The sequence below is a fragment of the Neurospora hispaniola genome, assembly GCF_033458365.1.
Source record: "Neurospora hispaniola strain FGSC 10403 chromosome Unknown B0T23scaffold_3, whole genome shotgun sequence".
Taxonomy (NCBI): domain Eukaryota; kingdom Fungi; phylum Ascomycota; class Sordariomycetes; order Sordariales; family Sordariaceae; genus Neurospora; species Neurospora hispaniola.
The window spans coordinates 3,624,342-3,639,754 of NW_026944408.1; the positions used below are offsets into that span (position 1 = coordinate 3,624,342).

The 15,413-nt window shown below is 53.0% G+C and overlaps 5 protein-coding genes across 5 annotated transcripts; 2 read left to right on the plus strand and 3 right to left on the minus strand.

Annotated features, from left to right (window-relative positions):
* Positions 1–839: 839 nt before the first annotated feature.
* Positions 840–1,745, plus strand: B0T23DRAFT_403813 (SGNH hydrolase-type esterase domain-containing protein; the record flags this gene model as incomplete). Its single annotated transcript, XM_062838814.1, has 3 exons — positions 840–948; positions 1,009–1,133; positions 1,191–1,745. 3 exons carry the CDS (start codon positions 840–842, stop codon positions 1,743–1,745), a joined length of 789 nt encoding a protein of 262 aa, XP_062694432.1.
* A 1,834-nt stretch (positions 1,746–3,579) lies between these two features.
* B0T23DRAFT_123043 (uncharacterized protein) lies at positions 3,580–6,090 on the plus strand. Its single transcript, XM_062832067.1, has 2 exons — positions 3,580–4,065; positions 4,129–6,090. Exons 1-2 carry the CDS (start codon positions 3,870–3,872, stop codon positions 5,988–5,990), a joined length of 2,058 nt encoding a protein of 685 aa, XP_062694433.1. The 5' UTR covers positions 3,580–3,869; the 3' UTR covers positions 5,991–6,090.
* A 752-nt stretch (positions 6,091–6,842) lies between these two features.
* B0T23DRAFT_395062 (uncharacterized protein) lies at positions 6,843–7,436 on the minus strand (the record flags this gene model as incomplete). The annotated part of the gene is made up of 1 exon (XM_062838165.1): positions 6,843–7,436. The coding sequence occupies one exon, from the start codon at positions 7,434–7,436 to the stop codon at positions 6,843–6,845; it is 594 nt and encodes a 197-aa protein (XP_062694434.1).
* A 1,584-nt stretch (positions 7,437–9,020) lies between these two features.
* B0T23DRAFT_440641 (uncharacterized protein) lies at positions 9,021–12,886 on the minus strand (the record flags this gene model as incomplete). The annotated part of the gene is made up of 2 exons (XM_062840735.1): positions 12,627–12,886; positions 9,021–12,142 (listed from the first exon to the last, which is right to left on the minus strand). Exons 1-2 carry the CDS (start codon positions 12,859–12,861, stop codon positions 9,021–9,023), a joined length of 3,357 nt encoding a protein of 1,118 aa, XP_062694435.1. The 5' UTR covers positions 12,862–12,886.
* A 738-nt stretch (positions 12,887–13,624) lies between these two features.
* Positions 13,625–15,234, minus strand: B0T23DRAFT_377971 (S-adenosyl-L-methionine-dependent methyltransferase). Its single transcript, XM_062837063.1, has one exon. It carries the CDS (start codon positions 15,200–15,202, stop codon positions 14,051–14,053), a length of 1,152 nt encoding a protein of 383 aa, XP_062694436.1. The 5' UTR covers positions 15,203–15,234; the 3' UTR covers positions 13,625–14,050.
* Between the last annotated feature and the right edge of the window lie 179 nt (positions 15,235–15,413).

Sequence of the window (15,413 nt, forward strand, 5' to 3'; positions counted from 1 at the left end):
GAAGGGCCATGACCGTGGGGTGATTCCAATTTAGCATCGCTTCTAGGGCCACGAAAAGAACAACTCTTCAACGATACCGAGAGGAAAACAGGACCGGACGCGCGGTAAGCTAATGTACATAATGTGTCGAGCCCTATACTAAGTAGGTTTGGAGGATAACAAAGCGAAGTAGCATCGGCGAGACCGCTGTTGATTCCAAAGGAGTGCCTGGTTCGCCCATTGCCCTTGCTTTTCATGTTGCCCTAAGGAGACTGGGAGAGGAGGCAGCAAAGAGGAGCAAAGAGAAAATAAGAGCTGAACCAAGTATCAAGGCTGGGCCCATTCTCCACGCCTGATCAGTCGTTCACTTGGAGCAAAGTTCTCCAGATCCTGGAAGTTACTGTGACTCGTTGTGGGGTAGCAAGCAAGGTATGGCACGCGACCGTACATACATGGGTATACACTAGAGTCAATGGGGTGCAGCATGAAGATATGTACTGCGTACCTAGAAGACGCCGCGGTAGAAGTGGGGTTGGGTTCCGAGTCTACGGGATAGATGGGTCTCGATTCCACTTGCTCCCCTGGCTGATGATTGTAAGAACCCGGCCCAGGGCTGTGTTCCCGGTTATGTAACGGGCGGAGTTTGGGGTCTGGATAGATACTTATGTTCAGAGCACTCGTCTCGAGTTTTTGTCAAAGTCAGCGGAAGCTTGGTCACTCCGTCTGAATACCGCGGTCCTTCACATTTTGACTTTTGCACACCACTCTCAAAAGATCTACAAGTCAACTTCGTATATCATGGCGGTGAGATTGCCCGTGTATAAACCGAGAAAGAGATTGAGTCATTACGATTTTAACAGATGATATACAAGGTCTCATACCCCCAAATCGTGCTCTTTGGCGATTCCCTGTTTCAGGGTGCCGCAAGTCTTGAGGATGGTTTCTGTTTCCAAGCTGCCGTTCAACAGCGTACGTGTTCTGTCAGCCGCTCACAAGTCTCGTATAGTGAGCTTACTGACTCACCTCCAGAGGTTCTTCGCCGATTTGACATTGTTAACCGTGGTCTCTCCGGTTATAACACCTCCAATGCCCTGAAGCTCTTGCCCCAGATCTTCTCACCGCCGGGTCCAGGCGTGCCCAAGCTTGCCTACCTTGTAAGTCCAAACTCTTTCGTTTTACAGAAACCAACTTTGTCTAACCAAGGGCACAAGTTCGTCCTTTTGGGTGCAAACGACGCTGCCCTTCCCCAGCCTGTCAACAACCAGCACGTCCCTCTAGACAAGTACAAGCAGAACCTCGTCTCTATCATCACCCACTCCAACATCACCGCCCACAACCCCAAGATCTTTCTTATCACACCACCACCCCTGGACGAGCTGAAGGCATCCGAGGTCGAACCCGGCGTTCGCAAACACCGCGTCAGCGCCTCTTACTCCGAGGCTGTCCGCCAAGTGGCCGCTGAGCACTCGGTCGGCTTGATCGATCTCTATAAGGCTGTCATGGACTACGCCATCTCCAAGACGCCCGGGTTTGACAGGTCCAAGGGTAATCTGGGTGATCCCGAGACGGGAGAAAGGGGCCATCTGAAGAAATTGCTGCCGGATGGGTTGCATTTGAGCTCAGAAGCATACAAGTTGTTGTACGAAGCCGTGAAGCCGCATCTGGGTAAGGAGTGGGAGGGGACGAACGCTGCGGAGAGGGTTGGCTATGTGTTGCCGGACTGGAAGGTGGCGCCTTGGTTGGAGGAGGATGTGTTGAAGCCTTGAACTTGTACTAGCGAAATATGTGGTCGTTGGCGAAGAAATGATGCTACTAGATGCTGCGGGTCAAAGTTCAGAGCAGTCCGTTCCCATTCCAAATTGCAAGTAGATATCATTTAAAGAATCGTGTCAATCATTGTGGGGGTGTGATAATAGTTGAGACTAATGGTGGTGTGGGGGGAGCTAGGGTAGCTGTCGCGGCGGGGGCACTTATGTCATCTGACGTCGGCTTGTTCACTTCCAAAATGAAAAAGTGAGGGCAAATTCGAGTTGGTATTTGACATCGGGCCAGGACGATGGCGTTGCTCTTCGCGATTTCAAACGGGAGGGGATGAATGGACAAAGTGCGATTAAGGGGGAGGAGGTTGGCGGCGCGGCGTGTGAGAGTAAGTGGTCCATCCGGCACCAATGTGCCAGCCCCCGCCGTCGACATGTGAGACTGCCGCCCGTGCTCTCCCGGCCTCCAATGCACCGGATTTACCTAGGTAGGTCCAGCGACCTGAGTTTCATTACCTACCTCTAGCCATCCGGCCAGCAAAAGGGCTGCTGGTGGTTTGAGTGTTTCACTGCATTACTAACAAGGCCGAATCCCCCTGCCTTGGGTGCATGGCTTGCCGGCTTCCATGGGATGCCGTCGCCCATCCGGGCATGGGACCTGGACGGGAGTGGGAGTGTGGTTGCGCCTGCCAATCCTCAGGGAGCGGGCAATGGATCACTGCAGCTTGGTTGATAAGCATCATGGGGCAGGAGCAGCCTATCAATCGCCCTTGCCGCGGACATGTCCTTTGAGAATGGCGCATTTCTTCCCAGTACCTCTACGGCTTGACAGCAAGCAGCAAGCACACCCCAGTCCCGTTCTGAGCCGTCCCGCAGGCTGGAGAACCGAGAGAACTCCACCGAAACCGTCCACGAACGACGGGAGCCTTGCCTCGCCCAGCGCAACGGCGTCTTTACAGTTCCTCTTTTTCCATCAATTTGCACCTTGTCTGCTGCTTCTCCATCCTCTGCTCGCACGCACCACCTCAACACTTCTCAACTGAAAGGAACACACGCACCAAAGCACGCACCGCACACAGAACGTCGAGTCAATTCAGACCTTGACTTCAGTTTCCCTTTGTATCTTCCGAGTCAGACGTACCACACCGTCAACGGCCTCGAAACAGGTTCCTTTCTCTAGCGCGCACTCGCGTCCCCAGGCTCTTGTTCTGCAATCCGGTAGAGCGCTAGACTCGGGCAACATCCTTCGGTTCCGCCATCCACAAAGACGTCAGGTCAACAACGCCGGCCTCATCCCTCTACATACTGACCACCGCGTCCCGTCCTTCCCGTCGACCCCCGATCACCGCTCCCGCCAGACGTGCACTTGACGTTTATTCATAGACGCCATCGAAGCTTTGTGCAAAGACCGTCCCCCCGCCATTCTCTTGGGTGAAATAGGCCGAACGACATTCACGCCCAAGCTCCACCTGCGGCCATACCCAGCTTGTCCGTGGTGGATCGAGAATACTCTCAAATCTCGAATTCGCTCGCTGCTCCCGCGCCAACCCATTACCCCTCGACATATCTTCTTCCTGGCCTCTCTGCAAGCCTTACTCTTTGGCACCCCCCTGACAATTCCTCCTGTCGCGCTCGTTTGTGGTGCTGGTCCCTGTTGAACGCCTTATACGTCTCTCAACTCGCCTTGGCGACCAGCAGCCACAATCCGACAACAGTCTCAACCCGAACCCCTCACGCTTCCGCTATCAGCTCAGTGTCTCCAACGCCACCCAAACTGTACAAGCAAAAAGACTTACGTTGGTAGTGTCTAGCGAAGGATACACTCAGGTGTGTGGGAACCATTGCACAAGACCGCGGTGGTCCTTTGCGGGCGATGAGGGGGAGGGTGGACCTCGATATCTGAATTGCAGACAGGGTCGAGGTCATATCAAGACGGCCTCCAGCTTGCGACAGGCACAGTCATACACCAGTAGATACGCTTACAAGGCCGTAGTCAACATAGGAGTCGCAACCCGTCCTTTCCTTGGTTCATCCTAATAGTATCTTCCGATCCCTCCACTCCGCCAGCTACACTGGGCACATATATCCAACGTCCACAATTTGCCATCACTCCTCCGCCCTCACCATCTGGGTATGGATCCGCGCTTCATCGTCACCCGCGAAGAACTATACGATGTCCAGATGGACTTGAAGCGCCTTCATTCCATCCAGCATCAGCACTCAGAGCGGTTACGATTGTTGGAAAAACGCCAGGCCGACGATGCCGCCTTGAAGTCTGTCTGGAGTTCGCCGTTCCCAAGTATGCTCGGGACGACAACCCCTCAGCATGGTCAGATTTTCGCAGCTCACGATAGTCCTTTCGTCAATCAGGGCTTCACTAACAACACTTCAGGGCCAGTTCACTTGCCAGCCAACGATCTGTTTGACGATCTTGACGAGCAGGGCCAAAATTTGCTTGGTAGACTGCAGCTTGAGCCTGAAGACGAGCCTATACGACGAGGGGTAGCATCGAGGGCGAATAGTGTGCGGTTCGATGAAAGCGCTCTGCACGGATGGGGTGGCCATCATGGCACCCGTCACTCGACCGAATATGGCTTGACGCGCCCTGGAAGTGGCATGGGAGGCCATCCGATGACTGAGCGCTCTTCGTCTCACAAGTCTGATGGGAGGCATAGCTCTGCCGGCCATTCTGTTCATTCAGTGCATTCAACCGCCTCTGGCCGAGCTAGCAGTCTCGGTCTTGATACCAACTTCTCGATTGGTGGGGTGGAGGACGACTCTCCCCTTGATGTCCCGGAACCTCCCCCAGGCTTCTTTTATCTGGGTGCAGCTCCGTCCATCATCCGCTGTTGCTTGACTGATAACATCACGAACAAAAGGTTGCTCTATGCCGTCGTCTGTACTGGTTCACAAAAGTCAACCGTGGACTATAGTGTGGTTAAAGACCTGAACCTAACCAACCAAATGCAAAGAGGAATGGACGGCATTTACAGGATCGATCTTCCGGTTTTCCTTACCGAAGCTAGAGTCATTCAATCCAACTCTAGGTCTGTCAGCCCGATTCACCCACTACCGCCCAGCATCACGTGTTCTTTTGAAGTGACAGGCATGGATCAACCAGAAAGTCCTGAAACCAGGAAGAGTATCCGCGTCTTTATCGGTAACCACACGTTGAGGTTGCATAGTGCAGACCTTCTGCTTTCTCAAAACTCAATGACATTGTATGGTACCGACAGGGACAAGCTTTCTGTACCCTTTGTTCGACCTGAGGACGATGCAGTGTTCAAAAACCTTGCAGTCACGAATATGGCCCCTGGGAATAAGCCCAAGCTGAATGCTGCCGCGCCCGAGTTCGTTGCTGGAGACAGAGCCGCAAAACCGTCGGCCAAAAGCAATGAAGACCCGGTCCCCAAGCAGAATGGAGATGTTGTCTCGGAGGGAGCACTGCCGTCGCCTGTGAGGTCGCCAAGTCAACCAGTGAAGACGACCACTGAGGCAACCAGCACGGCATCAAATGAAGCGAGTGGAGGGTATGATAAGGAGCAACCTCAACAGGAGCAACAGCAGCAGCGGCCACCATCTGCTCCAGCCGATTCTGTAGTCCTTGAAGACGTCTCTAGAGACGCTGCCAAAGAAAATTCTACGCCCATTTCAACGACCGACACCGCTCGCCGGGAACCTAGCGCGGCCATCAGGACTCCGTGGCGACAAACAGCTGCCAGTCTTGCCGATAAGGAAAGCACCCCGCTGAGCGGCTACCAGCCAGCTGCAAGAGGTCGCAGTATGAAGATCTTACGGCCGACAAAGATATCTTCCATTAGCAGCAACAGCACTGCCGGTCCAAACTCACCGTCAACTACCAGGTCGACGGGTGCGCTCGAATCTCCCTCCATTCCGCGGTCTAACGGAACTGATCTGCGACGGACCAAGGGCTCAACAGCTAGCGCTGCTGTGGCGGAAGACAGTCAGACCAACACTAGCAGCCCTACGGTAGGCAGCTGGGGTCCCTCCAAACGCAGTCTGAGCACCAGTGCTAGCGCTTCCAACCTTGGAAACTTGGAAGGTGGCAAGGGCATTGAGACTAGAGAGCAAAGGTCCTCGTCACTGGCAACCACGGTGAGCAGTCCCATGCATCAGGATGGACTTAAGACACCGACGGCTCCCAGATCGGCCACAAACCCTCTTGGTAGTGCATCTGCTTTTGCTTGGATGGGAAATAAAACGACGGGTAAGGCGTCTGCCAGTCCGTTGTAGAGTACGGTATTGCAGCGCGAATATCAGGAAGAGGAGAAATGTCGACCATGCATTACTAAAAAGTCAAAAGAAAGAGAACCAGTTGTTAGGTTGGGCTTAGCATCCGTATGTTGAGCCCTCAGTGTGCCCGGATGGAAACGAAGAGCTAAAACTATGCGTACAAAAGTGAAGAGCATAGCGAAGGGAAGCGTGAGCCAAGTTAGGCACACAAACAGGTATTACTATGTCTTGAAAAAGCTGAATAATAACGAGTATTGTCGAAGCTCAAATAACTAGACCTCCCGTGCCAGACATGACCTGATAACTCTGTGTGTCTTGAGCTTAGACTACGGGCGAGGGAGGGGGAAAGCGTGTGAAGGTGCAGTGTCCGGCTGACATGTCTATCTATCAGTGATGTGCCAAATAGGTGCTTCGATCTCGCGTACCCTGAGGATATCTGGGTTCCAGGATAATGAGCTCGCTCCACCTTCTTCCTTTTTACCCCCTTCCTCCCCATGTGGGTTGGTTTTTATTCTGGCTGGTGGGTGATGATTTGGCACTCCCTTAACACTAACAAAAGCTCATTAGTCGGTCGCTGACGTTACGGCCTTGAAGTGAGAAAGGGGGTGACGCCTCGGGGTAACAGCGACACGCGAAACGGGATGAAGATAGACGACAGACACAAGGAGAATCACAAGTCTAGAGATTTGTTTGGATTGCCATTGTACATCTATTTGTGGGTTAGAAATACTCGTCTATACCCTATATATCCAAGTCCAAGTCGCCACGCTACAATCATAATTGCGCTAATCCCACTCTCCCATTATAGCATGTCGTAGTCGTAGGTGGTTTGTCGTCTGGAGGCGTCCGCGTCTAGTTCTGCGAGTACAGGCACTTGACAGGGTTCTCGGCAACGACGACGCGGGCGGCGATGCTGAGGCAGCCGGTGTAGCCGGCGGGGTTCTCGATGCCGACGTAGGGCAGGATGCGGTACGAGTCGGCGTCGCTGGGGCAGGCGAGGAAGGTGTCGCTGCCGGCAAAGGTGAGGTGCTGCGAGGCCTCGTCGATGGCCCAGCCGCCGCGCTCGGCGTTGCGCGGGGCCGGCTCGGCGCCCGTCGTGTACTGCATCATGCCCTGGCCCATGCCGGAGCGGTCGACGAAGAGCTGCTGCCACGGCTTGCCCTCCGTGTAGAGGGACAGCGTGCCGTCGGCCTTGTTGAGCACAAAGGTGGCGCTGTTCTGGGCCGGGTTGTTGTAGCAATCGGCGTCCTGCTTGGACAGGTTGGTGAAGATGCCCTTGTGCTCGGCGCCCCAGGCGGTCAGGTGCACGGGGCTGGCGGACCGGATCGACATGACGCCAAAGATGACCTGGTCCGGGCTGGTGGTGCCGGCCTCCTGGGAGGTGGGGGCGCCGAAGACGCCGGTGGCGGCCGAGAGGGCGCTGAGGGCAAGGGTGGTGAACTGCATGGTGATGGTTGGGTGGGTGGTGGTTGTGAAGGTGCGTTGATAGCGAATGTGGGATGATTAAGATTGGATGTATTAAGAGGCGAGTAGCGATTGTGATGATATTGCGAGGAGTGAGGAGCAAAAGGAAGCCGTTATAGCTTGGAGAGATGCCGTTAATATATACATGCAGCCGCCCGCCCACGGCCGACACCCGTCATCTCCAATCTCGACGTCTTCGAGTAGCTCGTAGCCTGCTTCTGCAGCCTTCAATCAACTCCGTATACTCCAAGCGAAGCGTGATACGAGTTCAGGTCCTCCTGACCGTTGTCCTCGGCTTTGACCGTTGAAGTTAGGTGGTAGGTCAAGCGGGCCAAGCCGTACCGGCGTTCTAGCTTCGGAACCCGGCTCTCTTGTAAACGCCCAAGGGCTGCGTTCATTCGCCGTGATGACGAGGGAAAGAGCTGATCATTGCATAAAGGCATCGTATGGAAAATGTTTGGAAACTCCACGAATGAAAACTGACGATGATTTACATCGCGCTGTACACTAGACGTTTTACTTGTACTAGGGTCTATACGAGATATCTGAGGATACGATGACGGCCTCCGTTCCGCTTTGGGTGGGTAAGCCAAGACCTGGGCGTGGAAAAGGGACTAGAAGACGGGTAAGACCGAACGAAATCTCACTCCCGTCGAATGCATTACATAACAAGACAATCTAACAACTCGCCCGTCCTAAAGGCAACCGACCCGCCGGTGGACGGTCGACCCTCCTTTGTCACCCTCATCTTTGGCCGGCACCAAAACCAAGCCAGCCTGGAACTGTCGTTTCCAATAATAACTGACCCTTCCTAGCTTATATCAATTCGTATCGAAGACGGACATGATGTTACAAAAAACGTTCCCTTTCATGTCGATCAGGTTCACCTCCTTAGGCTGCATTTGTTCCGGTACGGTTGCAGTATAAGTGGCCTCATACGGCCATTTCTATACCAAAACCGTACAAAAGAGTGATATAAATGGAGTCTTACACCGCTTCGGGCTTTTTGCTTGATTGACGAGACTTGAACTCCCCAGTGTCGCCTCAACTCAGCCTCCATCTCGCATTCCTAGCGAATGATTTTGCCATCAAAATTACTGACTTGAATAACTGGAAACTCCGAACGAGGGTATTCCCAAGAGTGGGGAGTGCATATCCGGAACATACAACGAGACGTACCTTTTAAGCCTACCAACGGAACTCCACACGCCCAAACAAAAATCCCAAGTCCCAACTCCTTCTCTTCCGCCCGCTGCATCAACCTCACGACAACCCGATAAAAAAAAAGCCGGCTACTGGGCGCGCTGCGTTTACGGGTTCAATCAGCATTTCGTTGCAGTTTCTTTTCGCAAAGTTATAAAGAAGTATCAAACTAGGAGTGACTTTATAACTTGGCGCCAAGAGTAATAGTTTGGCTACCAATGTGTGAGAGGTACGTCCCATCTTATATTCCGGATACTCGATACCACGGTCGGTTTTGAAGACCTGACGAGTACTAGTTCTCGTACAACTTTAATGCCCTGGTATCTCTTTATCCCCTGAATACCTCGCAACATGCTGAGCCATCTACATGACTAAACACTGATCCATATCTGGGCCAACATCGCCCGAAGCAGCCGACCTAGGCCGGGGCCGGGGATCTTTTCCTACCTTCTCAGCCACGAACTCGATGTCGTCCCAGTAAATGAACTGCAAAAACCCTGCTCGCGGGTTCGTGAAGATATCAGCCATGACCTCCAAGCATTCCTCATCTTGCTCAATCATGGCCAATAGCGTCAGGCTCAGGCGCTTCTGTTTCGCGAGCGGGCCGCGGGCCTCCTTGTACGCGCGCACCCAAAGTGGGTTCCTCTTCTTCTCCAGCTCTTCCTCGATCCTCATGAAGACCATGTAGAAGAAAGTGGTCGTCCAGAGAAAGTTTAGAGCCGACAGCGGACGCTCGCCCGAGATGTCGGATTGGATGTCCAACTTCATGAAGTCGAGCATGTCGCGGTCGGAAAAGTCGACCCACTCGCCTCCGGCAGCCATGCGCGCCTTACGCGTGGAGCGCGGATCGGACCGATCAGGGAAGCGGGAGTAATCGGGCTTCATGGCATGGGCGACCCGCTCGGCGGGGATCTCGTTCGCCTTCATTTTCGTGGCCCGAAAAACCTCCATCGTTTTCGCCATGTTGAACATGTCTTCCTCGCTCATGCCCTTGGCTTTGGCCCTCTTGGTGATTTCTGTTTCCTCAATCCGTTTCTTGCCTGTGGCAGGATCAGTAATGTGCTTTGCCTGGGTGATGCGGAGCATGCCCAGCACCGAGGGGAAAGAGACATCGGCATCGGGAATGCGGTCGATGTTCCAACCCGCTTCGCGTAAGATAACCAGAGTGGATTTTTTCCGGAAAAAGTCATTGACTTTGGGGTTCAAGATCCCATGGATGTCTGCTGCCGAGGTAGCAACCCTTCTTACTTGTTGCCTTTCCCTTGGGGAGCCACGGTTGTCCACCATTGTTTGCAACGCCTTATCATAGTTCGCAACAGGCGGCTTTCCGTCGGGAAAGAAACACTCTGGGAATAGCTCCTGTAAAGTTGCAAATAGGCCGACTGGCTTCTCGATGTAGCCTTCTTGAACCAACATGTTGTGCAAGTGTAGCAGCATCATGGGCTCAGGGAGGCGATCCCAGATCGTCATTCCGGATATATACGCTAACTCCAGACCTTCTTCGAGACCGGTACCGCAAAGGAAGGGCGAGTACTCCCACAGCCCGTTAGCATTAGTGTGCGAGAAGCGAGAAGGAGGGATGGTATTGAGACCATGCATGTACTTGGATTCGCCGAGCCAATTCATATAGTCGAGATGGAATCCCTCGAGAATTTCGCAATTAGCCGCATGCCGCCTCATATCTCCGTGCAGTGCGCCATCTCTCTCAAAGAGCTGTTCTAGAACGTCGAATGCTTGAAGAATGCCTCGACCATCCCGCGTAACCTCGCGATCCAAGAAAAAGTCGACATCGCGACGGGGACGGAACCTATAGCTGGGCGGCGGTGCAACGACAACATGTCCCTTGAGGAGGTGATGTGACCAGCCCCTGGTCACGGTCAGCGAATCGACGATGCATTGCAGTTGGAAGACATGATGGGGAAGAATCCGGTTTCTAACATCAGTGCCAGGCTTCTGCATGGCCAGAGAGGTTACGAAACCAGCAAACTCATTTAGCCCAAACAGTCGCCGATGCTGGGCCCATGGGCCCGTTGGAGACCAGTCAACCTTTTCATATACGTGCTTTTCGCCCCGTAAAGTGTTGCGCTGAACTACAATGGAAGAAAAGACATTGACCAGGTCATAGAGCCAGTTGATGGTATATGAGCGACGCCATCTGATACGCTCTTCCTTCGTAGCGTGCCTCAGGTCAAAGTTGGGATCCCAGTTCCTGATCTCTTCCAGCATCCGCTTCGTCGGCTTGCCCGTTCGCGTCTTTTGGAAATCGGTAACGAAATCAAGAAGATCGTGGTAGGCATTAATCAGGAACTGCTCCTTGATATCCACCTCCTGTTGTTCCTTTCTCTGTGGGGTATTGCTACCTGGCTCAAAGAACATTAGGAAGACGTGGAACATGCCCTGCGCCTTCTCCACATTCCCACGGGTAATCGTATTCATAACGGTCTCATAGGAGTCATGGTCGGGGAAATCGACAAACATCTCGGATGCAGAGCGCTGAACCATGGCGATGGCCATATTAGAAAGGGCACCCGCTACTGCGCTATTGAGCCCGTCATAGGCCACCTCGCGCCAGATGCCTTGCAAGTAGTTTCGGAGGGTCATGCATTCCTTGATAAGATCGTAAACAGCCATAAGGTAGTCCGTAACAATACCATCTTGATCTTGAATGATGCGGTAGCTCTCCAGTGGCACACCTTCGAGAGATTCCGAGTCTTCCTTGGCGGGCGCAGTTTTGGGCTTTGAACTCTTCTTGGCTTTCCCCTTTTTGCCCTTCTTGCCCTTGCCTGGCTTGGTCTGTTTCCGTTGGCGCAAGACGTTGCTGTGGATTTCCTGAGGTCCCTCCTGCTCAGAGGCTTCGTCGGCTTCTGGAGACCGTTGAATCTCAAGAGCACCGAATTTGTTGGCCAGCAAGCGATCGAGTTCTTCCTTGACGTGCTCGGTGTTGGCCAGAAGGTCTGACTCGTCGGGCGAGGAATTGGGCTTCCAGTTTCGACCACCAAGCGCATCAAACGATTCTTTCAAGGCATTGATGAAGCGCATGTGAGAAGTATTGCTCTTCTCGACATCCGGGTCCGGAGTCCTGGCTGTCATCTGCTGAAAAGCGGCATGGGTAGCTGTTCTTGCCTCGATGACGGATTGAAAGAGGGCGAGAATAGTCGAGGGAACACTGTCGATATGCTTGCCAACGAACTTGGAAAGGGAAACCAGGCCTGCAACGGTGATCCCGGCCGAGGTGAGAGGCACCATAGGGGCGCCATCGATTCCATTCACAGGGCTATCGGACGCTGCTAGAGACTTGATGATGGAATTGGATGTCTGCACAATCCAATAGATGAGATAACTGGTATCGCGCTTGTACGCTAGGTACGAGTTGCGCGTTGGCGCCATGATAGAGCGCTTGTCGGTGGCCTGGAAAAGGCGACAACGAAAAAGGGCTTTTGATTGTTGTTGGTTAACGGAAGAAGAGAAACGGAAGCCAGGGCAGCCTAAATAGCTGGAAGGGAGTTTTGCCCAGTACCATTCAAGGCTGAATCGAGGTGTACATAGCTGTCTTGGACTAGAGGGCAAAACGATGTGTAGATGTGTGTGTTACGAAGAGAAGCTAGAGCAAAGGAGGAAAAGAAATGTGGAGGGCTAGATTGTACTGTGTAGAAAGGGTCTGGGTGTGAGGGCTGGACCCACACAATCAGGGTGGGATAGGCCCACCCGATAACAAGTTGTCCTCCAAGCCTCCATGCCTCTTAGGATGCAAGGCTGAGTAGCTTAACAACCGCCTGATGCCCATTCTCTGCCGCTATATGTAGCGTTGTCCGTCATTTGCGTCAATCTTGCCAGTATCGCCTGAGCATGACCACATTTCCCGAACTGACGCCGCCGAGGTAGGAGAGCATGCACAGGAAGTTGAAGTGCGGCAGGATCAGGGACAGCGCGTGGATGTCGTCCTTGGAAGCTGCCTGCTTCTGATCCTACATAGTAGAGCTGTGGTTGCCTTATCGCTCTCAACACCGCCGTCACCTTGTTTCGCAGCCCTGGTATGCAGCTCTATGAGCTGATCGACTCGTTTACAAAGGTGTTGGCGGCCACGCCGGCAGTGTGTTGCAAGCCAACCACCATAGTTGTAACATGCCAGGATAGAAGGGAAGAGGTAGGCTAATGCAGGCAAATGGAGGAGGTAGGTTAAGGCAAGTATATAAAGGAGGTCCATTGTGATCAATTTGTCGTAATAGATCAAACCGTGATCCAACAAGACAAGAGCGACAGATTCCCTTGCCACACTCTTATTTGCATATATAGAGGTATGACTGGGCCGAGGAGTACTAGGAACTAATTAGGAATGGTCTTCTGACCGAGTGCAATCTTGGGTATTACCCGTGTAAAAGATATAGTCGCAATATCAGGACGGTCAACTTTTCTCGTAATCCGCCCAATTACCTATATTAATCTTTTCAGTACCGCCTCCCTACTTACCGTCTTGCCTCCATATCGCCTGACTAGTAGTTGGGTCGGTGACGACCAGCGAATCCCAGGTGCTGTATGTTCCTTTCTTTTTATTTTTTCCCCAAGTTCTACCTGATGGGTTGGTTACGTAGGATGTGCAAAATAATTTGAACACCCAGAGTCCCGGTCGGAGCGTGATCGGGACAAGTAGAGACTTGGGAGGTGCTGACACGCCGGGCTCGATTTTGAAAAATTCATGGTCAACCGGTGTCACCAGGCTTTTAGATTACCGGCAGGCGACTGGAATCAGATACTACTAAGCCTACTTAGCACCATAGAAGGGTCCCAATTTCATTCCTACTCCAGTCACCAGTCCGTGATTGCAAGTTCACATCACTTCAAACAACGCGGGAAGGAGCATCACCATTATGGAGCATGGAGGAACGACCAAAGGAGCTTGTCTGTTCTTCACAACATGGAACCCATTGTTCGTCTTAATTCCTCGCTGCATTGCCTTCTTCCGAATTAGCGTCCGGTATTCTCGTTCTAGTTGCTTCATCATGAACCTGAAAAACTATATATTTATATATATATATTCGGCATTATTTTGCACATATCCAATAGCTTGATGCACCGAACGAATGCGACATGTCGGTAGGTTGCACTTGAAGGGCTTCCTCTTGTCCTCTCTAATTGGTTGAATTATGCCATTCACCTATAGGCAACACGAATGTTTGCAAAAGAGTTATTTCCATGTCTGTCATATACAGGTTCGCACGCCCGGGTATCTACCTACATAACCAGAGGGATGCAACAACGAAGCATCCTGTACTCTGCTCGACATGCTGTCATCCTCTCAAGACACTGCTTCGTCCATTTTCTCTGCTCTTTCCGAGTTTCGCATGCAGTTTTCCCCGGTTCAAGCAGAGATAAACCCTCATCCGTGTCTTTAGATCTCATCCTTCGGTGATTTTCGAGCGTTGAGAAACGGGCCGCGCTTCTTGCCCCGTCGCGTCCGATATAGCCGTCTTCACCGTCTTCACCGACCTAATCGTGCTCTGGTCTCCATCCCGAAGCGTCCCGCAGTCAGACTCTGTTGGTACTGTGCCCCTGGCCACAAGCCACTGCTCCTGCGCCGTTGGTTTCCTGGCAACCATGACCCGGAGCTTGACCACAAATTTACCCGTCCTCGAGGTGTCCTCGGCAATCGCCCTCGTCTCCAGGGCAGTCTGCTTACACATGTCCCGCACCACCTTGGGATCCCAACCCAGAAACTTGGTCAGAGAGCGCAAGCAGCATGCCTCCAGGCCCGTGACGACCGTGAACAGATAAAAGCTCCCGTAGCTGCTGTTTTCGCGGGAACCGACTCCCATGTCGTACACGCTTTCCTTGACGTCTACGTACCCGAGTTCCTCGAGGAGTTCCTTGCTCATGTGGTCAATCCCACGCGGCCGCCCCGCCACTCGCGCGGCTTCCAAAACCCCTTTGGCCAACAGGTGTGCGGGCGAGTCTGGCGCGAAGTAGGATAGGAAGTTCTCGGAGGTGAAGTGGTCGTCGTAGTCGATAACTTCGATCCAGCCGCCGGGTTTGAGGCAGTTGTACGCCTGCTGGTAGATGTAGCGCCAGTCTGAAAAGGCGCCTTCCATGTTCCGGAAATGGACCAAATCGACTGCGTCAGCTGGGCGAATCCACTCGTCCTCGGCGTTCTCAATGTGAAACTCGACGTTGAAGGGGACCTGATGGGTTGGCTGGATAGGCGCAATATCGGTTCCGAACACCTCGCACCGCGGATACTTTTCCGCCATTCCTATCGCCCATTCACCGATGCCCGTGCCGATGTCGAGAATGTAGCTAGGGTTGTGCAACGGTACCGTGGTCAGCTCGAGGTTAAACAGCTTGAGGTACACTTGGTGAGCTACATATTGGCGCGTTTGCTCGGTCTGGTCAACTGGCATGAAGTAGTCGCCACAGTAGGTCCGATCGTGCTCGGTGGTGTAGTCGACATCTTCGGCGTATAATGTTCGCGCCGAGTCACTGGAAGAAGGAAAAGCAGACTGTGAGTACGCCTCTGCTATTACAGATACAGACGTCATTTGGGCAAAGATCATTGAACGCACATTGTGGCATCATCATGCGCAGAGCCAGAGCCAGGGTGATGAGGACGATCGACTTGGTACGCAGCCGTCATATTGGGGTAGGCATCCATGGTGTATATGGATACCGTGTCTTCGTTTTCGTCGTCTACCTCGAGCTGAGCAATGGCGGGATTGTCCATTATTATCGGAGCGTCTCCTGACGGGCTTTGACTTCCTGCTTGCT